Source organism: Phialemonium atrogriseum, assembly GCF_030411735.1.
Source record: "Phialemonium atrogriseum strain 8032-3 unplaced genomic scaffold QBC33scaffold_8, whole genome shotgun sequence".
Lineage (NCBI taxonomy): Eukaryota > Fungi > Ascomycota > Sordariomycetes > Cephalothecales > Cephalothecaceae > Phialemonium > Phialemonium atrogriseum.
Window position 1 is genome coordinate 250,650 of NW_026848145.1, and position 21,713 is coordinate 272,362.

The 21,713-nt window shown below is 57.8% G+C and overlaps 5 protein-coding genes across 5 annotated transcripts; 3 read left to right on the forward strand and 2 right to left on the reverse strand.

Moving 5' to 3' along the window:
* Positions 1 to 13: 13 nt before the first annotated feature.
* Positions 14 to 4,887, forward strand: QBC33DRAFT_358509 (WD repeat-containing protein mip1). Its single transcript, XM_060423896.1, has 3 exons — positions 14 to 812; positions 911 to 4,521; positions 4,644 to 4,887. The coding sequence occupies exons 1-3, from the start codon at positions 264 to 266 to the stop codon at positions 4,855 to 4,857; spliced, it is 4,374 nt and encodes a 1,457-aa protein (XP_060284956.1). The 5' UTR covers positions 14 to 263; the 3' UTR covers positions 4,858 to 4,887.
* Positions 4,888 to 6,247: 1,360 nt separating this feature from the next.
* Positions 6,248 to 7,924, forward strand: QBC33DRAFT_513686 (sugar 1,4-lactone oxidase; the record flags this gene model as incomplete). Its single annotated transcript, XM_060425998.1, has 1 exon — positions 6,248 to 7,924. The coding sequence occupies one exon, from the start codon at positions 6,248 to 6,250 to the stop codon at positions 7,922 to 7,924; it is 1,677 nt and encodes a 558-aa protein (XP_060284957.1).
* A 235-nt stretch (positions 7,925 to 8,159) lies between these two features.
* QBC33DRAFT_606098 (uncharacterized protein) lies at positions 8,160 to 11,742 on the reverse strand. The gene has a single exon (XM_060432293.1). It carries the CDS (start codon positions 11,384 to 11,386, stop codon positions 8,546 to 8,548), a length of 2,841 nt encoding a protein of 946 aa, XP_060284958.1. The 5' UTR covers positions 11,387 to 11,742; the 3' UTR covers positions 8,160 to 8,545.
* A 915-nt stretch (positions 11,743 to 12,657) lies between these two features.
* Positions 12,658 to 14,959, reverse strand: QBC33DRAFT_358636 (putative sulfate adenylyltransferase). Its single transcript, XM_060423897.1, has 5 exons — positions 14,690 to 14,959; positions 14,541 to 14,568; positions 14,299 to 14,481; positions 14,059 to 14,204; positions 12,658 to 13,993 (listed from the first exon to the last, which is right to left on the reverse strand). The coding sequence occupies exons 1-5, from the start codon at positions 14,856 to 14,858 to the stop codon at positions 12,798 to 12,800; spliced, it is 1,722 nt and encodes a 573-aa protein (XP_060284959.1). The 5' UTR covers positions 14,859 to 14,959; the 3' UTR covers positions 12,658 to 12,797.
* Positions 14,960 to 17,148: 2,189 nt separating this feature from the next.
* QBC33DRAFT_448867 (TRP-domain-containing protein) lies at positions 17,149 to 20,037 on the forward strand (the record flags this gene model as incomplete). Its single annotated transcript, XM_060424492.1, has 4 exons — positions 17,149 to 17,443; positions 17,496 to 17,516; positions 17,580 to 17,634; positions 17,688 to 20,037. 4 exons carry the CDS (start codon positions 17,149 to 17,151, stop codon positions 20,035 to 20,037), a joined length of 2,721 nt encoding a protein of 906 aa, XP_060284960.1.
* Positions 20,038 to 21,713: the final 1,676 nt, after the last annotated feature.

The window sequence follows — 21,713 nt, forward strand, 5'->3', positions numbered from 1 at the left end:
CACTTGGTAAGCCTTTTGATGAAGCGATTCTGCCGCCTCTGTCTAACTTTGGGAGTGGTAGCAACTGGCCTCCCTTCTCGCCGCCGCGTCGCTTTATGACCAATTCACCAATCGCCGAATCGACGCCTCCCCACGACCCCGCGACCAATTCACCACACACACACACTCACACAGACATAACATACCGTTGCAATTCTTTTCGCCTTGTCATTGCTGGCAGCTAAGCAGGGGAAACCATGTCTGCGACCCAAGCGTGATTCACTATGACTGCGCTTTCCCTCCAAACACCTCACTCCGGCCCGTCTCCCCACAGACCGCAAATAATCAACTCGACCAGGTCTTCCTCGGCTTCAACTCCAGCGAGCCACCTCCCTACTCAACACTCCCAGGAAGCGCGTAAACAAGGACCCAGCCAGTTTCTAGAGCCCTCCTCTGGCAACCACGCGATGCCTTCGACCGACTATACCAACGGCAACAACTCGGACGCCGGGCGCTCGCCAGCCCATGTATGGGCACCACAGAATGGCAGCTCGAACCACGATACAGACCCCTCGTCGTCCCGGCGACCTTCAAGCGCGCCTGGCGCCAATGATAACCCCGTAGGCTTCCTGAATCGCAGCGCAACCCATGCCAACGATCAGAGGCCATCCCAGCGCACAGCGAAGCCAGCACTCCTTCGATCCAAGAGCGAGTACGCCGCCTTGCGCAATGGCGAAGAAGATTACACAGACGAGGAGCGCCGCGAGTGGGGTGCTAGACACGGTTTTGAGGGCCACTACCAGTCAGAAGACATCATCTCACAGTTGGCGAATGTAGGTTGACTCTGATTCCATTCTCCTCACCCTGCCCCTCGCCCTGCCCCTGCGCCTCCTCCAATCCCCTTTGCGACTGCTAACGCGGGGCTATGTAGAATTGGTACATGTACTTCACAGATGAGCGGCATGCGTCGACGGGGAAGCCCAAGTCGCCGTCTTTCGAGGTTCAGGACTGGCGAATGCGAGACCGGCTCAAGACTGTCTCTGCTGCTCTTGCGGTGTGCCTCAACATTGGCGTTGAGCCGCCTGACCAGCTGAGAACAAACCCAGGCGCCAAGATGGAGGCTTGGCAAGATCCTTCTGTACCTCCGGTGGGGAAGGCATTGGAGAATATCGGAAAGTCTCTCCAGGCCCAGTATGAGACTTTGGCCATCAGGACCCGCTACAAGCAGTACCTGGATCCGTCTGTGGAGGAGACCAAGAGGTTCTGCATCTCTCTCCGTCGAAACGCGAAGGACGAGCGCGTTCTCCTCCACTATAATGGCCATGGAGTGCCCAAGCCGACGGCATCCGGAGAGATTTGGGTGTTCAATAAGAAATACACCCAGTATATTCCCGTGTCACTGTTCGACCTGCAACACTGGCTCCAGGCGCCGACCATTTTCGTATGGGACTGCTCCGAGGCAGGAAATATTCTGAACAATTACCACCGGTTCGTGGAGAAGCACGAGCAGGAGGAGGAAGAGAACGCCCAGAAGGACGCCAACTTCGAAAAGACAGCGTTTCGGCCGTATATCCACCTGGCTGCATGCAATGTCAAGGAGAACCTCCCTACGAATCCTCTTCTCCCTGCGGATCTCTTCACCTGTTGCCTGACAACCCCGATCGAGATGGCTCTCTGGTTTTTCGTCCTCCAGAATCCCTTGACGACAAACCTGACCCCCGAGCGAGCCAGGAAACTTCCCGGTCGCTTGCAAGAACGCAGGACTCCGCTCGGTGAGCTCAACTGGATCTTCACAGCCATCACCGACACCATCGCTTGGACTACCCTCCCGAGAGATCAGTTCAGAAAATACTTTAGGCAGGACCTTATGGTCGCCGCACTGTTCCGGAACTTTCTGCTCGCGCAGAGGATTATGCCGGTGTACAACTGCCACCCCCAGTCGTACCCAGAGCTGCCGGACACGAGCAACCACCCGTTGTGGGATAGCTGGGACTTGGCCGTTGACATGGCTCTAGCCCAGCTGCCCATGTTGGAGAGGAAGGAGGCCGAGGGAATTGAGTACGAGTACGTCAACTCGACCTTCTTCACTGAGCAGCTCACCGCCTTCGAGGTCTACCTCACGAGGGGCGATGCCTTGTCGCGGAAGGTACCTGAGCAATTGCCTGTCGTTCTCCAGGTGCTTCTCAGCCAGCAGCACCGAGTACGCGCCTTGGTTTTGCTTGGCCGATTCCTGGATCTCGGCCCCTGGGCAGTTCAGCTTGCTCTCAGCATCGGAATCTTCCCATACGTTCTAAAGCTCCTCCAGTCAGCTGCGAACGAGTTGAAGCCCATCATGGTCTTCATCTGGACCCGCGTCTTGGCAGTCGACATTAGTTGTCAGCAGGATCTAATTAAGGATAGTGGCTACAATTATTTCGCGTCGATAATGAAGCCTCACGAGGATCTCCCCGTCGTGGATGTCAACGAGCACAAGGCAATGTGCGCATTCATACTTGCCATGCTTTGCAAGGGCCATAAGCCAGGCCAGGTTGTCTGCAACTCGACCGACATCATGACATCCTGCCTGCAGCTCCTGAACGATAGGGACAATCCCTTACTCCGACAGTGGTCGGCCCTCTGCATCAGCCAGCTATGGCAGGACCTTCCCGAGGGCAAATGGAGAGGCATCCGGGAGAATGCGCACGTGAAGCTTGCAACGCTGATACGGGATCAGTGCGTCGAGGTGCGGGCTGCGATGGCGCACGCCATGACCACGTTCCTTGGTATCCCGGACCTCACGGACGAGGTGGCACGAATCGAGGAAGCAGTCGCGTGGACAATGCTCGAGTTGGCTAACGACGGTAGCCCGGTCGTTCGGAAGGAGCTGCTCGTCTTCTTCTCGCAGTTCGTCCTGCGCTATGAGCACCGGTTCCTCGTCGCGGCCTATGAGCAGCTGCTGGAGGAGAAGGAGTACCTGCTATTCCCGCCTACCGAGGATGGCCAGGACCACAAGATGGGCCTGCACTACGCCCGGCCAGACAGCCGCGAACGGGACGGCACCATCAAGCCCTCGGCTTTCGGCATCGCACACAACTCGGTCTACGCCGCCTGCTGGAAGTATATGAACATCATGAGCGTGGACCCTCAGCCCGAGGTCCAGAGGGACGCAACCATCATCGTGGATTATGTTCACCAGGCGCTCCTGCACTCGGACGTTGGGTTGCAAGCTCAGGTTCTCATGGACGAAATCCTCAGGCGCGCTAGGAAAGTGTCTCGAGGAGACATGAGCCAGAGAAGCAGTGTCCTTGGTACCAGCGTCGCCGCTGCGCAGCCCATGCCATCGCCGGGTCTTCTTAAACGAACGGCTAGTTACCTGTTCGGCCCGTTGTTAGGTGGTGAGATGTCGGGCAACCCGCTAACCCCCCCGGCGTCGCCTGGCCTTCAGAGGTCGGCGTCTCAGCGGAGCCGGGCAGGCTTCATCAGCGACGTAGCCCCCCCGGAGCATGCCGACCAGAGCACAAGCCCTGCCAACTACCACGTCGCCGACGAACCCCTTTCGGCCGGCTACGAGGAGCGTAGCCTCATCGAGCCTCCTAGCCTACCCCTGCACAGCACCTTCTTGGATTGGTCGATCGAGTACTTCCGGGAGCCGCAGATGAGCCCGAACGAGGCCGAGGAACCCGGCAGCGTGGAGCACAACGCGCGCCTCTGGCGACGGTCGCGCAACGAGGGCATCCTCCGGGAGACACAGCCACAGAAGGACCATGCCAAGAACCACAAGTGGTCCGTTCCACAGGGAGCCATCAACAACGGCGCGCAGCCCACCAAGATGACCTTCCACCAATTCGAGAACCAAGTCGCCGTCGCCGACGATGGGAACACTGTTCAAGTGTGGGATTGGGAGAGACAGAAGCCGAGGAGCCGGTTCTCGAATGGCAACCCCGAAGGATCGAAGATCTCCGACATGAAGTTCATCAACGAAGACGACCAAGCGCTCCTGATGACGGGGTCGACAGACGGCGTCATCCGCGTCTACCGCAACTACGACAACAATGCGAAGGTGGAATTGGCGTCCGCCTGGAGGGCCCTGACCCACATGGTGCCTTCGAACTACACCTCGGGGATGGTGTTTGACTGGCAGCAGGTCAACGGGCAGGTGCTCGTCGCAGGTGACGAGCGCGTCATACGCATCTGGAACGCCGGCTCCGAGACGTGCACGCACGAGATACCGGCCCGCAGCGGGAGCTGCGTCACGTCGCTCACGTCGGACCAGATGACGGGCAACATCTTCGTCGCCGGGTTCGGGGACGGCGCGGTGAGGGTCTTCGACACCCGCATGCGGGCACAAGAGTCGATGGTGCGGAAGTGGAAGGACGACTCGAGGCAGTGGGTCAGGTCGGTCCACATGCAGCGAGGCGGGCAGAGGGAGCTCCTGTCTGCCAGCCGCAATGGCAAGATTCGCTTCTGGGACATCCGCATGGAGCAGCCGCTCAAGGTGCTCCAGACGACCAAGGATGTGCTGCGAACAGCGAGCACCCATGAACATCTGCCCGTGTTTGCTGTGTAAGTCTATCAAATCACCCCTCATCACCGCCCTCCCCCTCTTTCCCTCCCCCCTTCATCCATCCCACTCGCACGGTTAAGTTGTATTTTTCGGGATTTTTCTAACAATCCGCCGAATACAGTGGTACGTCCGCACATGTCGTCAAGGTGTTCAACTTTGGTGGCAAGGAGCTGTCGCGCGTCGAGCCCTATTCCAGCTTTCTCCAGCAGAGCAAGGGCACCCCCATCACCGCCACCGCTTTCCATCCCCACAGGATGATGCTGGGCTGCGCCGCCAAGGGAGATTACCACATCAACCTGTTCAGCTGTGGCCAAGAGAAAGTCAGCCTACCCTGAAGTTGGGACACTAACCACACGATGCTGGAGCTGCAGTAGCATCTCTCTCTGATGGCCGCTCAATTCCCCCAAGGGCTCGTTTTGTTGCCGCCCCCTCTTCCCCTTCCATGACTATATTTCGAGTATCTCTTCGTGTCGCCAGTTCGGGGTGGCACACTCGCGCGGCAAGGCATACTTCTTCGTTTTCTCTCTTTCGGAACTGGGCATGAGAAACCTAGAGGTCTCACGATAGACATGGATTTCCCTCCATCCTATTCCTAATAATAATCATAATTCGGCGACGACGACATCCTCGCACTTTTACGGATCCCTGAGCTCGGAATTCACCCGACTCGACGGAGGGAGCTGGAATATCGCATGGCTTGCACACACACACACTGGCTTGGAACTGGACTATAATGGCTACTGGGGCTGGCAGGACGGATGGCTGAGAGAAGGTATCTGGGAGGAGTTACTGTGAATCCTGGATCATGGGGACAACAGCTGTTTATAGTGGCTGTAGTAGTAGTAGTGATGGTAGTGGTAGAGGCAGTGGTAGTAGAATAGATACTCCCCACCTATAGGTGCGCTTTGGAAGTCTCCGTTTTAGTTTGGTGGAAGTCAAGATGCATGCCGCAGCCAGATCAGGATGCCTTGCATGGAGCTAAACAGACTTGACAGACAAGCGGTTCTGAAAGATGCCGACAAGCCTTGCAGGGTTTAGGCAAGTTCCGTTGCAGACGACTGTGAGGGGTTTATAAATAGTACGTCTTGGTATGCATGTGCAGGGTCTGGTCCATATTTGAGTACCAATGTCGTCCGGCCCAGATATACTTGCCAGAGAACTCTAGTTCAAGATTGAGCAACATGACCCCTCCATAGTATCCCTGTGGCCTATATGCGCACTCAAGATGAGGTTCGATTCGATTCAAGACGGATGGTGCCTGGAATCTTGCAGTTAAGGGTCTAGGCTTGTGAACTAGCGGGGGGGAGCTCTCTTATCTACCGGGAACACAAAATAACCCCACCTTCGATTGATAAAAAATCATTGAGAAATGACAATCACGCCTTCTCCATCCAATACACTACTAATAATTACCCTACCTACTTAAGCTTGCCGTCCCTTGGCTGCTAAGCAGCCCTCCACTTCCTGGGATGCAACATGCCGCACCTCGCGGGCCGTCAATATGCCTCACCCCACCCTGACGAGTTGCATCTCCACGGATGAAGAAGGCCAGACTCTGTTGTAATCTCCCTCGACACTTGCCGTAGCCGACGTCGAGGCAACGCGACCCAAGTGCAAGAGGCTTGCTCTTTCTGAGGCTGAGCTAGCCCCCATCAACATACATAACGGCCTCGAATTCCACCAGCATCGATAACCCACCTTCCGAGATCGGCCGAGATCGCCACCATGCCTCACGACGCCAGTCCGGGCGTCGATCTCTCCCATCTCCCCACCCACGTCCGCGAGCTCGTGTCTTCCTCCTCCTCCGCCGGCATACCGTTCCGGGCCCGCACACAGCACCTCCACAGCACCTGGGCGCGTACCTTCTCCAGCCTGCCCGAGCTATACATCCAGCCGGAATCCCTCCCCGAGATCGAGCATGCCGTGTCCCTCGCGCGGCGGTGCGGTCGCCGCATCACGACCGTCGGGTCCGGCCACTCGCCGTCAGACATCACCTGCACGTCCAGCTGGCTCATGAACCTCGACAGGTTCGACCGGGTCCTCGACCTGGACGCCTCGACAGGCGTCGTGACGATGCAGGCCGGGATCCGCCTCTTCCAGCTGTGCGACCACCTCGACGCCCACGGGCTCGCCATGCCCAACCTCGGGAGCATTAACAGCCAGAGCATCGCGGGGGTCATCTCGACGGGGACCCACGGCAGCAGCCTCCAGCACGGCCTGATCAGCGAGCGGGTGCTGTCGCTCAAGATCGTCCTCGCCGACGGCCGCGCCCGCGCCTGCTCGCCGACCCGTGACCCGGACCTGTTCCGCGCCGCGCTGCTCTCCCTCGGCGCCCTCGGCGTCATCGCCGAGGTGACCTTCCAGGCCGTGCCGGCCTTCTCGCTGCGGTGGGACCAGACCATCTACGACGACGAGACCGTCTTCGCCGCCTGGGAGGCGCGCACCCTGTGGTCGCAGGCCGACTTTGTGCGCGTCTGGTGGTTCCCCTACATGCGCCGCGCCGTCGTCTGGAAGGCCGACGTGGTGAGCTCCGCGGACCTCGCGTCGGGCCGGGCCGCGCACGTCGACCCGCCGAGGAGCTACTACGACGGCGCGCTGGGCTACTACGTCTACCACAACCTGCTGTACCTGAGCCGGCTCGTGCCGCGCATCCTCCCCTGGGTGGAGTGGTTCGTCTTCGGCATGCAGTACGGCTTCCGCGACGGCGCCGCGTCGACCATCGGCGCCGTCCAGCCCAGCCGCGACGCCCTGCTGATGAACTGCCTGTACAGCCAGTACGTCAACGAGTGGGCCCTCCCGCTGGACAAGGGGCCCTCGGCCCTCCGCCGCCTCGGCGCATGGCTGTCGCGCCGACGGCCCGCCGACCACGGCATCCCCTTCGCCTGCCCCGCCGGCTCGTACGTCCACAGCCCCGTCGAGGTGCGCGCCAGCGACTCCGGGGTGCACACCGGTGCGGCGCGGGCCAACAGGCCGTGGCTCGACCCGACGGAGCGGGGCGGGCCGACGCTGTACCTCAACGCCATCATGTACCGGCCGTACGGGCTCGACCCGCCCGGCCGCGACGACTACTACCGCGGCTTCGAGTGGCTCATGCGCGACCTCGGCGGCAGGCCGCACTGGGCCAAGAACTTCTCCGCCACCGCCGCCGACGTCGAGGCCTGGTACGGCGACGACCTGCGGACCTGGAGGCGCGTGCGCGACGAGGCCGACCCGCAGGGCATGTTTGTCGGGCCGTGGCATCGCAGGCTTGTTCTGGGGGGCCGTGGTGATGGCGATGGTGATGGCAAGGTCGCCGAGGAGCAGCTGCTGCTGCCGCTCGAGGAGACGGAGCTGAGTCCTGGCCGGGCGAGGAATGGGGGTGTGCTCTGGCGGGGCACCTTGGGAGGGGGAGGCAGGGTCTGATTACAGAAAGGGGCATGTGTTTATTTGCTGGGTATGTAGGGGAGGGTGATTGTTCCCCTGGACAGTTAGAATGCGTATTTTGCATAACGCGCATCGGGTTAGCCCTTGGAGATGATTGTTTCTGCTGAGTATGGGTTGCCGGCGCGCGATCCTCTCAAACCTGTTGCTCCCTCTCGATATGCAACTTCGCTTGGAACCTGGCTCTGGCTTACATTCTTTGTTCACTCGGCAACGTTCGGTGGCTAGTTGGGAGACAGAAGGCAACGATTTCGACATGAATTGAATAATACACACATACACACACTACGAGATTCCCACTTTATTCCTGAAAGGATGGAATCTCCCAGCTTGACTATGCCAGACAATACTTTCGAATAGGTATAATGTGAAAAAAAAGCCAGTAAAGCCAACCGGTGCTCCCCTTGAGAGTCGTTCTTCCAGTCTTTCTGATCATCGCCCTCTTTTTTCTTCTAGGGTCGATGTATCGTGCGATAGTGGAACACCAATAAAACAACCAGAGAGTCCCGTAATGTACCTACGAGAGCCACGGATATGAAGCGCCGAGATAGTAAGAAAAGCAACACACGATGCGGCTGGCTGGCTGGCTGAGAGAGAGACCGCTCACTCGTCCTCCTCCTCCTCGATCGGCGCAGGGGTCCTCCTCTCGTTCCGCCTCTTCGGCCGCCTGTGCCTCGAGCTGCTGATATTGCTGGCCGAGTCATCGGGCGCCAGCTCGGCGTCGTCGCCGCCCCAGTCGCTCTCGCTGGCCATGCTCTCCTCGTCGCCACCGCCGCCGCCGCCGTGGCCATAGCCCGCCTGCGCCCACGCCGGCCTCTCGTACGCGGCCGACCCGCCCGACGACGGCAGCACGTCGATGCCCGCGGCACCGGCCCCGCGCCGGTGCTGCAGGCTGAGCTGCAGGCCCGCGCTGCGCTGCCGGAGGGCCGTGCGCACCGCCTCGGCGCGCCGGTGGAGCATCTCGAAGGCGTCCTCGAGCGCCTCCATGCCCGCGAAGATGTCGCGCTCCACCTCGGCCAGCGCCGCCAGCTCCGTCTCCTCGTCGTTGGACACGGCGTGCCGGCTGGGGTAGCCCGGCGACGACGACGCGGAGCCGCCGCCGCCGCTCACGAAGGACGCCGGCGTCGCCCCGCGCGAGTAGGCGCTGAAGGGCGTGGTCGTGCGCGAACCGGGACCGGGGCCGGGGCCGAGCCCTGAGGTGCTGCTGTGACGGGCCATGCCCGCCGGGCTCATGGCTGCCGTTCTCGTTGGCGAGAAGAAGCCGCTGCTGGCGGGCGTCTGGCCGCGCGAGGGTATCTCGGCGGTAGGGGTGATCGCGTCGTCGGCGTCGGCGCCGGACCAGAGGAAGCCGTCGAACCGGCCGGAGATGAGGATCTCCCACTCGGAGGGGTTGATGTCGGTGATGGTGCGGAGGAGGTCGTGCATGTGCGGGTTCTTGACGAGGTATACGGCCGTCTCGCCGTCTCGTGGCGCCTGTTGGAGCCTGTACAGTCTCTGCAACGCTAGGCCGGACCTTATGACGAAGTCGTTACGCGGTCTGCGCAGCGGGGTCGGGGCCCTGACTATTGGCTGCACCTCTCTTAAGCCCAGGAGAAGGGCGTTGAAGAATGGCCTGTCCTCCGGATCAAGGTTGGTCAGGATAGCGAAGGATAGAGTCTCGTCGTCGACCTCTTGCGGCGGTGGGGCGGGCGATTCCGCAACATTCAACATCCATTTGTCGACTGCTGCTCGGGTTCGCTTGGACTGTCTAAGGTAGTGCTCCCTAAACTCTTCGGCAATATCGGGATCCATCTTCACCGGCGATGCCGGCCTGACTGGCAGATCTGCAATGTCTTCGGTCGCTCTGCTCGTCATCGACGCGAGGTCGAACGGCGGCCATTGAGGGAGACCGATGCGCCCGCTAACTCTCTCGAGGACTTCGCCCCAGCCCAATCCTCGGTGGGGTTCCCCTGAGCGTTCGCACATGATGCATGAGCACCCATCTGGCGGCAAGTCTCGTGAGAAGACATTCTCCAGCCGATCAAGGAGCCGCCGGGCGACTGTCCGATGACCTGTAGCGACGGCAACCGAGCCATTGGACGATAAGACGGTCTGATACTGGTCAAGTAAATTAACGAAGGGGGTGAAGAGTGTCTCGGCGCCTCGAAGTGGTGGGTTGGAAGGTCGGGTTCCACTCTGTCGGGGGAGCGCTGCGAGGAAGTTTCTCGGAATAGGTTGCGGCAGACCGCCGTTCTGCAAAAGATAATCGACCCGTGGAGCTTCTTGTATGTTCAACGGAGGGGGTGGCGGAGGCGGAGGCGGCCGCGCGGCAAAATCATTCGCCAGTATCTGAGATGGAGTCGGGCCTCTGCTGTCGGTCTGGTCAACCCTGATATTGGGTTGTTGCTGATACTGCTTCTCGTTCGGGAAGGCGGCGGTTGGAGGGAATTGGGCTGTTTGGGTAGGCGTCTTTGGTGACGAGTCCGGCGCGGATTCAGAAGACAAGTCGCCGTCGGCGACGTCGACTGCGGGAGAACGAGGGGTGCTTGATCTTCGCCCGTTGTTCACGGCATATTCTCCGTCCCTGTTCGTTCCGAGATGGGATGGCTTGGAAGCTGGCGCCCTGACAAAGGTCGCCTGGCTTGAAACCTTTGAGACCCGGGACTTGTCATCCTTGGTGGTGGACCTCGAGGCATAGGACGCTCGGGATCTCGGTCTCGATTCTGCCTCACCTCCTTCCTTCGCCGACGTCGGTGCGTCTCTACCCTTCTTCGCCGCAGAGAGGTCTGTATCGGGGGGAGTAGGCGGTCGGGTATCCCTGGGTGACTGCCTCCGCGATGAAGAAGCTTTTCGACTGGCAGGCGAATCCGCTGACTTGGTCCTTCTCATTTCCGCACTTCCCAAGTCCGTGGGCTCAGGTGTGAGCGGATCAGTGCCTCGTCCCGCCCGCATCGTCACATCGTCCTTGCTCTGTATGTATTCCTTGCTATGTGCCTTGCTAAAGGTCGGGTATGGCAGACTGACTCGATCCGTGGTGCTGGACAAATGAGTCCTTGAGAGCTCCGGTACGAGGTAAGCCATTGCGGAGGCAGTTGGCGGGTCGCCTCGATCGTCTTTGGTTCTCTCTCTCTCCTTGTCCTTGGTTCTGTGTCGGCGGTGAGATCGTGAGTTCGTCTCGCTATCCGTCGGTTTGGATTTGGAGGAGCGCGAGGACTTGTGAGGCCGAGACGAGGATAACGAGGATTCCTTGTCACGTTCCCTGCCCTTATCCTTCTCTCGGTCGCGGTCTCGGTCTCGGTCGCGGTCACGGTCTTTATGCCTCTCTCGTTCCCGATCTCTGTCTCTGTCCCGGTCTCTCTCTTTCTTCTCGGTCTTGGTTCGAGATCGGGTCTCACGTGGACGGTCGTCAACATCAACGTCAACGTCAACGTCAACGTCAACTACAGCCCTCTCTTTGGACGGCATGGTGAACCATGCCGGAGGGGGGCGTTGTCAGGCTATTTGAAGCGTTGGTGTAAGTCACAAGCGCCTTCTAACGGCACTCTGAATGGTTTGTTAAAACGATCCGAGCCCACAGTTGAGGATGCGAGTGGCGCAAGGATTGTGGTGTGATACAAGTGCAGGCGGGAGCTGTCCAGATTTAGAAAGTCCGGGCTGAGAATATTGACAACGCTCGAGGCGAGGTACCAGCATATGTTACAGAGATGGCGACTGGGTGGAGTGACGGGAACCTGAAGAGCCTGAGACGTTTAATAGAAGTTCAATAGGCGGCAGCTGGGCTGGGCTGGGCTGGGTTGATTAGAAAACGCAACTGACCGCGATTTGATAGCTTGAATCAAGGTCCGGGCCGGATCGCACACTGTGGGCCCTTCATTCAGTCGTAGCGTGGCTGCGTGGCATGCTATTCTACAGTGTAAAATGTTGCTTTTTCGCACGGAGTACTATCGAAAGCTCTGAGCTTCCTATCGAGTTGTCCATCTGCCAGCAGCCAACTTGAGCGTCTTTGCCAGGAGCAACCAACTCAGTGACTCAGACACGTGTAATATCTTGCAGAGAAACCGGCAGGATTGTCGATTATCGCACGGCTAGGAAAGAGAAAAGCCTCCACCCTCTACTGCAAGAATGACGCCGACCATTGGAATCCCGTTCCAAATTTAGTGTTCATCTGAAGTATTGGGTACCGACCTCCCTGCCCAGTTTGGTTGGGCATCAAATGTCCCCAGATACCTCCTAAGCGCCACTTCAACACTGCCGACCTCACCACCAACCACAGTCCGCCATCTTCCCACTGTCACAGCAATCGCCTCGAGGCTTTTGACGAGTCACCATGCAGATACGACCATTCTGTTGATGACCAAAATGCAAGGCACACCACTTTGCCCAGCATCGCGGCGCGTGCAACCGTCCTCGATATCTTCGTCCGCTCCGCAAGATATGGAAATCTGGACAACAAATTGGGACGGTTTCCAGATTGCCCTTTTACCCTTCTGATATGCCGCCGGCAGCCATCCGGCCCGGACTCCGCCCGGGGCCTATTTCGTGAAATACTTTGGAGGCAAACGGATGACATGTCGCCTGTAGTCTCCCTGCTGTTCATGTCAGGCACTGACTGTGGAATCAGTGGCACAACAACAGCAAGACACGTTGGTATTCTATTCTTGTCTACGCTAACCCTTGGTTTGACCTGTTTTTCCTCCCGATTTACTCTGCAAAGCAGAAAAACTCTCGCACCACTCAAGTTTTGCAGCTGCCAACCGATCCGGTCCGGTCGTGCGCCGCAACTCGGCCTGCGGTACTGAGAAACAGAACATTCAATTTTTATGAGCTCTCTTGGCGCACAGCTGTCATCTCGCTCTATGCTCCACCAGGACTTTCCTCACAAGCGGTCCAAGAGGCCTTGGCTCTCGAGCAAAAGCACGATCTGGTGGACGATGGAGCGCACGGATTGCTTCTCGCAGTCGACAACCATGTCCGCCTTGACGGGAGGCTCATACGGGTCGTCAACCCCGGTGAAGCCCTTGATCTCGCCTGCGCGGGCGCTCTTGTAGATGCCCCTCTTGTCGGTAGCCTCACAGTATTCCAGGGGCGTCGCGACGTGGACAAGGTAGAAGTCACCGTACTTCTCGACCAGCTCGCGGGCGTGCTGCCTTGCGTCCTCGAAGGGCGCGATCGGCGCCGCAATCACGGCTGCGCCGGACCTCGTCAGCTCCGAGGCAACGAACGCGATGCGCCCAATGTTCTTGGTGCGGTCCTCGCGGCTGAAGCCCAGCTCGGACGAGAGCTCGCTGCGGACCGTCTCGCCCAGGAGCATGGACACGGAGCGGCCGCCTTGCTGGTTCAGGGTGACCTGCAGCGCTCTGGCGATCTGGTCCTTGCCGCTGTTTTGGAACCCGGTCAGGAAGACGGTGAATCCCTGCTGGGATCTCGGGGGGTGAGACTCGCGCAGCACCTTCACGACTTCGGGGTACGAGAACCACTCGGGGATGTCGCGGCCGCTCCGCAGCCTGGTGCGCAGCTCGGTCCCGGAGATGTTCAGCGTCCGGATGCCCTTGGGGATCTCGTCGATGGGCGCGTACTCGTCGCTGTCGGGCAGGTAGGTCATCATCTGGAACGGAACCACTTCAATGCCCAGCTCGTCCTTGTACTTCTCGACCGCATACTGGGCATCGTAAGGGCCGTAGAAGTCGACGCCCTTGCTGTTCTTGCCCGGCCCGGCATGGTCGCGGCCGACGATAAAGTGTGTCGCGCCGTGATTCTTGCGGATAATGGCGTGCCAGATGGCCTCCCGGGGACCTCCCATTCTCATGGCGAGGGGGAGAAGACCGAGGACGGCCATGCCATTGGGGTATCGAGGGAGGAGAGCCTTGTACACACGCACGCGGGTGAAGTGGTCGATGTCACCCGGCTTGGTCAAGCCGACGACCGGGTGGATCAAGACATTAGCGTGGTGAGACCGGGCTGCCCGGACGGTAAGCTCCCTGTGGGCGCGGTGCATGGGATTGCGCGTCTGGAAGGCAACGACCCTGGTCCATCCCAGCTTGTCGAAGTGCAGTCGGATCTCAGCAGGAGTGTCTGTATCGGGGTTAGCTCCGAGCCCGGCAACCAATTAACCAAGCGGCACGCGACCAAAGCCTCACATCTTAAGTCGACGAAGTCATAGTGCTGCAGCCGGTTCACTGCCTCGAGCTTCCCCCCCACGTAGTACTCTTGTGCCGTGCTGAAGAGGTACTTGACAGCGGGGTGTTCCTCGTCACCGCCAAAGACTTCTTGTGCCTCGACAGCCCTGCGTGGCGCTCTTGGTCAGCTTTTTTTTTTTTTTTTGCCATTGAGTCGCGCAATGGCGCAACTCCTTGGCAAAGCATGGCACGGGGGCTCACTTGTCTGGCTTGTAGACGTCCTCGATGGTCAGGATGGCCAAGTTGCGGTCGTCTCGGAAATCCCGCAGAGTGATTCGCACTCCGGGCTTGAGGCCAACCTCTTGGATGGTCTCGCTCGACACATCAAGGGTTATGGGCATGCTGAAGAGGGTGCCATCGGCGAGACGGTTCTCTTTGACGACTCTGTCACGGCGGTGTTAGCTTGGGGGAGTCACCGCAGTGCCGAGGATGTAACCGGTTACCTGTTGTAGTCCTGCTCCGACATGAAGCCTGCGCGAAACAAGACAGATCAGCAAGTTGCCCCCCTTCCGTAGCCTATGCGCAACGTCGCAATTGCAATTGGGAGGAGGGGTAGGTGCCAGCCAACCCCGCCAAACACAAATTCACGAACCTTCGAGGGGCGAGAAGCCGCCATTGAGGAGCAATTCCAAGTCGCAGAGCTGGCGCTCGGTGAGGAATAGAGACGGGAGGTTCGCGGCTTCTTCGGAAAGCTCTGCGTGCCGGGGCAGATCGCGGGCAATCAGGTCCTTGAGGACGCCGCCATGGGGAGGGTTCGCCATCTTCAGGAGCTCGGCGAGTCGGAGAAAACAGGGTGTGTAGAGGACGGACAGAGAACTCGAGCACGGCAGTACGAGGCCTTTTTATCCAGAATCTTAAAAGACGACACGCAAGCCTATTCAGGGACCAAGCGAGAGCTGCAAGGAAGAGGCTACGGGTTCCTGCCTTTATATTACTACACGCCAAGTAGCCTTGCGGGATAAACGAATTCTGGCCAACGATCTTCAAGCAGATATACCACGGCAGAAGAAAAGGGAAAAAAATCCACAAAAATAGTAAAACCCTTTACTCAATCGGATAGTTTTCGCAATGGTACCTGTTCCGCCCTCCGTCCTCTCACCAGAATTGTGGCAAAGAAGCTTACTTTAGCGGCGATGACGTGCTCAGATGCCTTCCCCAGCGGCCAGGAACGTGTGGACCTCCCCTGGCCAGTGAGATGCACCGCTCGAGTTTTGCCAAATTTTGGGGTCCCCGGGCGAGATTGGCGAGGCAGCGATGACCACCGACAGCCGTGCAGAATGGTGTAAGTGGCCTTGAGAAGGACAGGTCTCTCTGGCAATTCCTGCTCTTTGCCTTGCTCATGAACCATATTCATGACTCTGTGGAAGGTATTAGCTGGCAGATAAAGTGGAGAGATCGCCCATGGAAGTGCACGCATTCGGCCATAAGCCGCAATGACCCATACGACGTCCCTGCCAAGACGGGCATACACGCAAGCCCATGCCTTTCGATATGAAACGGATATACGGATTACGGGCACTTGGCTTTGGCATATCTCGGATTGATTACAGGGTGTTGTGTCAACGACAGCAGTTGCTATGTGCTGTAAAGTACTCCGTTAAGTGAACCCAAAACCACGGCAAGGATCCTCGGGTCCCTAGATTGTGGGCAATTGTTACCCCGCAGTGCGTCCTTGATGCCAGCAGTTTTGGGTTTTGGCTTGGGGGTCCATATCTCCGGCTGTACGGACTACGGAACCCTTGATGCTGATTGCTGGACAGCGGCTAGGCGGCGCATTTCTGGATTCAAAACCATTCAAAACCCCGTTGTGCTGGACTTAACTCAGCGACTTGTCCATTTTATTACATATTTTATTTTTCTGCAGAGCGATGACCTCATACCATTCCTTGTCCTGCATGAAAACACACGGGCCTCCTGTGGGCGGATGCACGGCAGACCAAGGTCCCTCCAGCTCCGGGCTGGTTTCGCCATCGAACTTTGGTGTCTGACTGCTGTACTCGTACATACATACCATGCAGTCACGGAATGGGGATGTATCCTGAAAGCATGGCCCCTGGGATTGAAGTATCGTAAGGGACTGAACTGGTAGGTATGTAGCTGCATCGCGCCAATTGACAATTCGAAAGGAAAGAACCGATCAGGAGTTAACCAGGGGCAGTTGCGGCCTGAAGCCCTGGCGTTCGTAAGTGGCTGCCAACTAACTGGTCTGCCAACTTGGCAGCCAAATCGCCGGAATCGAGTGCGCTGAGCGAATCACCCTGCGCGGCTGCAGCATGTGAAGATACCTGACCTTACCTCTGTGAGCTAGGAGCTAGCAGAAACGTCGGCATTCCTTCTGCCCTGAATTGGGTCAGGACGGAAGGCACCGTCGCATCCAAAAATTGGGACTTTCAATACGAAGTATCAGTTTGGGCACACTTCATGCCGCAGGTCCCACACTGCCGTTGTTGTCGAATTCCTAGCCAATTATATGTTGCACCAGGGCACCTCACCTCAACTCACCTCATTGCTTTGTTTGTTCCGCAAGCTCCGACATAATGGAGGATTGAGCATTTTCTCCCAACCATCCCGTTCCCGTCCCACCATGAGTAGTGCAATGATGCGGTGTAGCTATATACCTACGCCATCACCTTCGTAACACCATCCTTCAACTCGCTTCTGCCGTTGATACTCCCTCCTTACATACCCGTTGAACTCATGGGCAGCTAGGTTCCTAGCAAGGTCATACTTAGGTACCTTGATTTAACATCTCTCTGGGCATAACCACTCCCATAAACCCTTTTCGATCCCGCTCGTTCTACCACCCGTGACGAGAGATAAAGGGCCACACCATTGCGCGTCGTGGCAGATATCGTCGTCTTGCGAAAACATCAGCGCTCAACCGATCCCCAGACCCATGTCTCCCTGGATTATACCAAGATCCGACTACTTAATCGGGATACCTTCGATTTCCCGAGTGATCCGCATTGAGTGAACATCGATATTGCGCGCTTGGATCCCCAGCTTCCACCTCGACTGCAGCAGCCGTAGGCTGTTGGTTCAGTCGTCCAGATGGCGGGTTCAACGCGAGCATACGCCCTGCTCCTCCTCTTCTCGGCCCTCGCGCTGCTCGCGCCTGTCTCTGCCCGGGAGACCAAATTCATCTTCGGCACCGATGGGGCGGGCATAACACGGCAGCTGGCCGTCGATCGAACACCAGCCCTATATACGGGCGATTTTGGCGATTGTCTTGGCGGCCAGAGCTTGTTCAACGTAACAAAATTCGATGCCGCCTACTATAAAGACAACATGACCATTGCCTTCCACATAGACGGCACCACGAACATCAAGAACGAGTCGCTGATGAGTAAGTGCGCCCACCCGTCCATGGGCCGCCTCACGCTGACTGATATTCGCAGTGCACATATCTGTTGACGCCTGTAAGGACACCTCCTATACGCCCTTCGAGCCTAACCTCCCCTGACTGACATTTCTCTTTCCAGACGGCACCAGTAGATTCTCCATGACGTTTGATCCTTGCTTCCTTAACATCTACAGGTAAGCCGGTTGTTGGGTTTCCGGGAGTACCGTCGTCGCTAACTGTCTCCTAGTCTTTGTCCTTTGAACGCCAGCGTGCCAATCACCGCATTCGCCGTCATCCCGGTTGGGCCCCAGCAAGTTGGAGGCATTCCCGAGATTGCATTCAGCATCCCGGATTTCGAGGGCTCGACCAAAGTACAGATATTCGCCAATTCCAGCAAAACGGAGATAGGATGTTTCCAGGCTGTCATGAAAAATGGCGCCAGCCTTTCACATCCCAACGCGGTTGCCCCTATACTGGGCATATTTACCGTCGTCGCCATCGTCGCATCATTCTTGACCGCCGCGTATGGCGTCAGCGTTACCCATATGAGGACCCACTACGCACACTCTTTGTCCATATTCGTCGTCTTCGAGACCTTTCAGACCATCTTCTTCTCAGGAGCTCTGTCTCTTAACTGGCCGAGCGTCCTGGTGGCGTGGTGGAGCAACTTTGCGTGGTCCGCTGGGATGATTCACAGCCCGGGAATCGCCAAATCTGTTGATCCTTTCGCCGGCGTCAGCGGAAATGCCAGCCAGGTGGGCGGTGCAGGATCAGTTGTCATCAACAACGGGGGCGGCCTAGCGTCGCAGATCTACGGCCGTTCGTTGGCCCAAGTCGCCGTCGCCCAGATTAGAAAGCGAGCACCCTACAACGCGAGCAACCCCTATGATTATACCTGGGCCGGCTCTCCAGTGACCCCGGGCATGCCAATGCCGGGCACGTGGGTCGGCTTTCCCGGAACCCTGTCCGGGGTCGGCATCCCCGCGGCGGGCGCTTTCTTGGTCGGCTTGATCTGGCTCCTCGTGGCAATCGGCTTGGTCGTGTTATGCATCGTGGCATTCAAATGGTCCTTGGAAGCACTGGTCCGCCTGAAATGGATCAAGGAAGACCGCCTGGCATTCTTTAGGATGCATTGGCTTCGTTATCTGACTGTGACCGTTCTGCGGACGCTCTTCATTGCCTTCTTCATGATTGCGACCCTTGCTCTCTACGAGTTCAATCTCGAGCCGCCTGCTGGCCCCCTGGCTATCGCGGCGCTGGTCCTTGGTCTCTTTGTTATTGTGGTCTCTGGACTGGCGTTTTACGCTCTCCACAGCCGTCTGCGGTCCGGCCAATTCACACTTCAGGCGGACCAAATCGTCATGTACCACGGGAAACTCTTCAGAATCATCCCGTGCATTTCTCTCACTAGAGCGAGCACGTTGAAGGAGCAGGAGTCAGCAACAAAGCCCCTCTGGACCGTGGCCTGGTTCCGCATTCGCCACGTCGATCCCGATATTTGGCGCCCTACGGTGCATCAGGACCAGGCATTTGTGAAGAGATTCGGCTGGCTCTCTGCAAGGTATCGCCGGACGAAATGGTGGTTTTTCGCCTATTACGTCGGGTACCAACTCGTTCGCGCCTGCTTCGTCGGCGGTGCCGTGCAGAATCCCTTTGTCCAAGTCTATGGACTTTTGGTCTTCGAGGTCGTTGCCTTCTTGATCATCGTCACACTCAACCCCTTCGAAGGGGCCCGTAACACGGCTTTGGCTGTGTGGATGCTCAGCATCACCAAGGTTGTTACGACAGGACTCTCAATCGCCTTCTTGCCCGCCTTTAACCTTGACCGCATCATCGCCACTGTCGTCGGGGTCATCATTGTCGTTGTCCAAGGATTCCTGGTCATTGGACTGTTGATCTTGGTGGTGCTTGGAGCAATCTCGTCGTGGATGTCTCTCAGCCGTAACCGGGAAGACTTCAGCCCGGAATCCTTGGACACCATCCGTCTTCGCTATTACGAGAAGATGCTGGCAAAGGCTCCGGATGGACCGCGTCCACAAAGGGAGAAAAAGGAGAAGGAGGAAGCCGAGCCAGAGGTGGCCAAGGAGCCGCATTTTGAGGTCACCTCTGTGCGCCGCGCCCCGAAGATAGAAGACGAAGACGAAGACGTCATTACGAGCTTGGAGGCAGCGGATCCGGCTGATATTCGCAGCGTCTCCCGGGCCAGCCGCGCCAATAGCCTCGGCTCGCGGCAGAGCGTGGGCAGTTTGCCGCGGGCGGCCAGGCAGCACCGGTCGTCCTGGTCGTCGAGAGACTTTGCACAATGGGAAGCCCAGATCGATCGGCCGAACAGCTCTCTGGCCGAGCGACTGACCAGCGGCAGCCCGACCGGCAGCGACGCCTCGGGCACGACACATGTCGCCAACGCCGCCACGAGGTTGGCGTCCCGGCCGCAGAGCAACAACAGCCTGCGGGCGCACACACCGGCCGACATGAGGCAGCCCAGCCCGCTGAACCCGGCGCGCTCGGGTACACCTACGAGGGATACACTAATGAAACATGTCGAGGAGAGGATAAGCGGGACCCTACGCCCGCCACCCACCACTGAGGAGGAATAGAGAAGATGGACGGTTGCGTTGCTTTGCAGGGGAGGGGATTACTTGATGACTTGACGATCATAAGATATGACCTTGCGGATTCAGGTGGGAAGACTCGGGAGACGACTTTTCCCCCAGCAGTACATATATTTCTTTCTTCTTTGCCTTCTATTCGCTCAGCATACCCCAACGTTCGATGTAAACGGGAGCGGTTGAGTCCTTTGGTGGGACGGAGCATTTGCATAGAGGCGGCGTCTAGCGTTCTGGCTGCACAAGCCTACCTTGTCTGTACACAGTAAACGAAGATACCATAGTGTAGTGTAGTTAATCTGACCAACAAGAGGATCTTGTAGAACCACTGCTTGTACAAAGCGAGACTGCAATTTTGGAGCATCAGTCGTGGCCTGGAGGGAGTATGATTCGGCAGTCCACTCTGCGACCTCGTAATGGCGGCTTGCCCCCCTGCTGCTTCAGACAGTATATTCTCTTAAGAGTCTTACCTCATGTTCCTACGCAGTAAACGGCTAGCAGCGTTGAAGATGCTATTGTTGAGAGTGGCCTTGTTGCTGTCGGCGATGCGGATCTCGGCCTCCTCCTTGCTGAGGTGATCACCAAGGATATCAGGCACAAGAACCCAGGCAGCAGGGTTGGTGCCATTCTCAAGACGATATTCCCAACTGTGTGCCGTGCCGTTCTCCTTGATCTCGGCGATACCCGGAACACCTCTCTCCCACAGAGTCCAGTAGAGATAGATCACTGAAGCTCTTCGCGCAACGATAGAAGGTGAATTGGGTGCTGCGGGTCTCGAAGAAGCCCTGGCTTGCGGAGGATCGTATCCATAGTTTGTCACTTTCAAGAGATCGGTGATCGATGTCGACGGTTGCAATTTAATGCATTCAGTATGGCACCCGAGAGCCTCTCCTGACAGGCTCCACGGCAGGCGCAGGATATTTTACCAGACTGCCGTCCTCGAACTTTCACCGTTCTGGCGTACTGCTTCAATCGGCGTATACGGTCATCAAGTCTCCCGTCTCCAAGGAAAGAACGTCGCCTACTTGCAGCACTTAACTCGCCATCTTGTAGCTTAAACCCGCAAAGGCCGCATCGTGGAGACACAGAGGATGTCCATTGGAAACTGCAGCTTGATGGATATTGGCCCCACGTTATTAGTAGGTGACACCTTCCGCTGCGTGCGGGGGTGAAGTCCCACCATAACGGCCGAGGGTCAACGAGGCCAAACTTCCGGGCTCAGCCCGTTACAAATAGGGGCTCTCAACGCCCATCTCATTCTTTCAGGGATCGACCTTTTATCATCATTATCACCTGTAGCATTTTGGACCCTAAGGGTAACTTTCTCTCCGGGAGACTTTTCGGTTATAGTTAGTAAGTGGGGGGATTGAAAGGACTTGGGTGGGCTTAAAAATGCTGTGAAGAACAGTAGTCCCCACCAGTCCCACGCCGTATTGGCACTACCTACCTAAGGTACCTAGGTACCTACCTAACCTACCTACACCAACGACGCTTCCGTGATAGGTGCGTAGAAAAACGGATGTCAATGTCAACCAAGGTTCTTGGTCCCGTAGGTCGTTGATAAGCCCGCAGTTTGGCCGCCACGCCTCTCTTTAACCCCGTCATCCACGGTTGATGAAGTTTCGTGCCCACCTCTGTCGAACACCAATTCATCCTTTGTAAAGCTG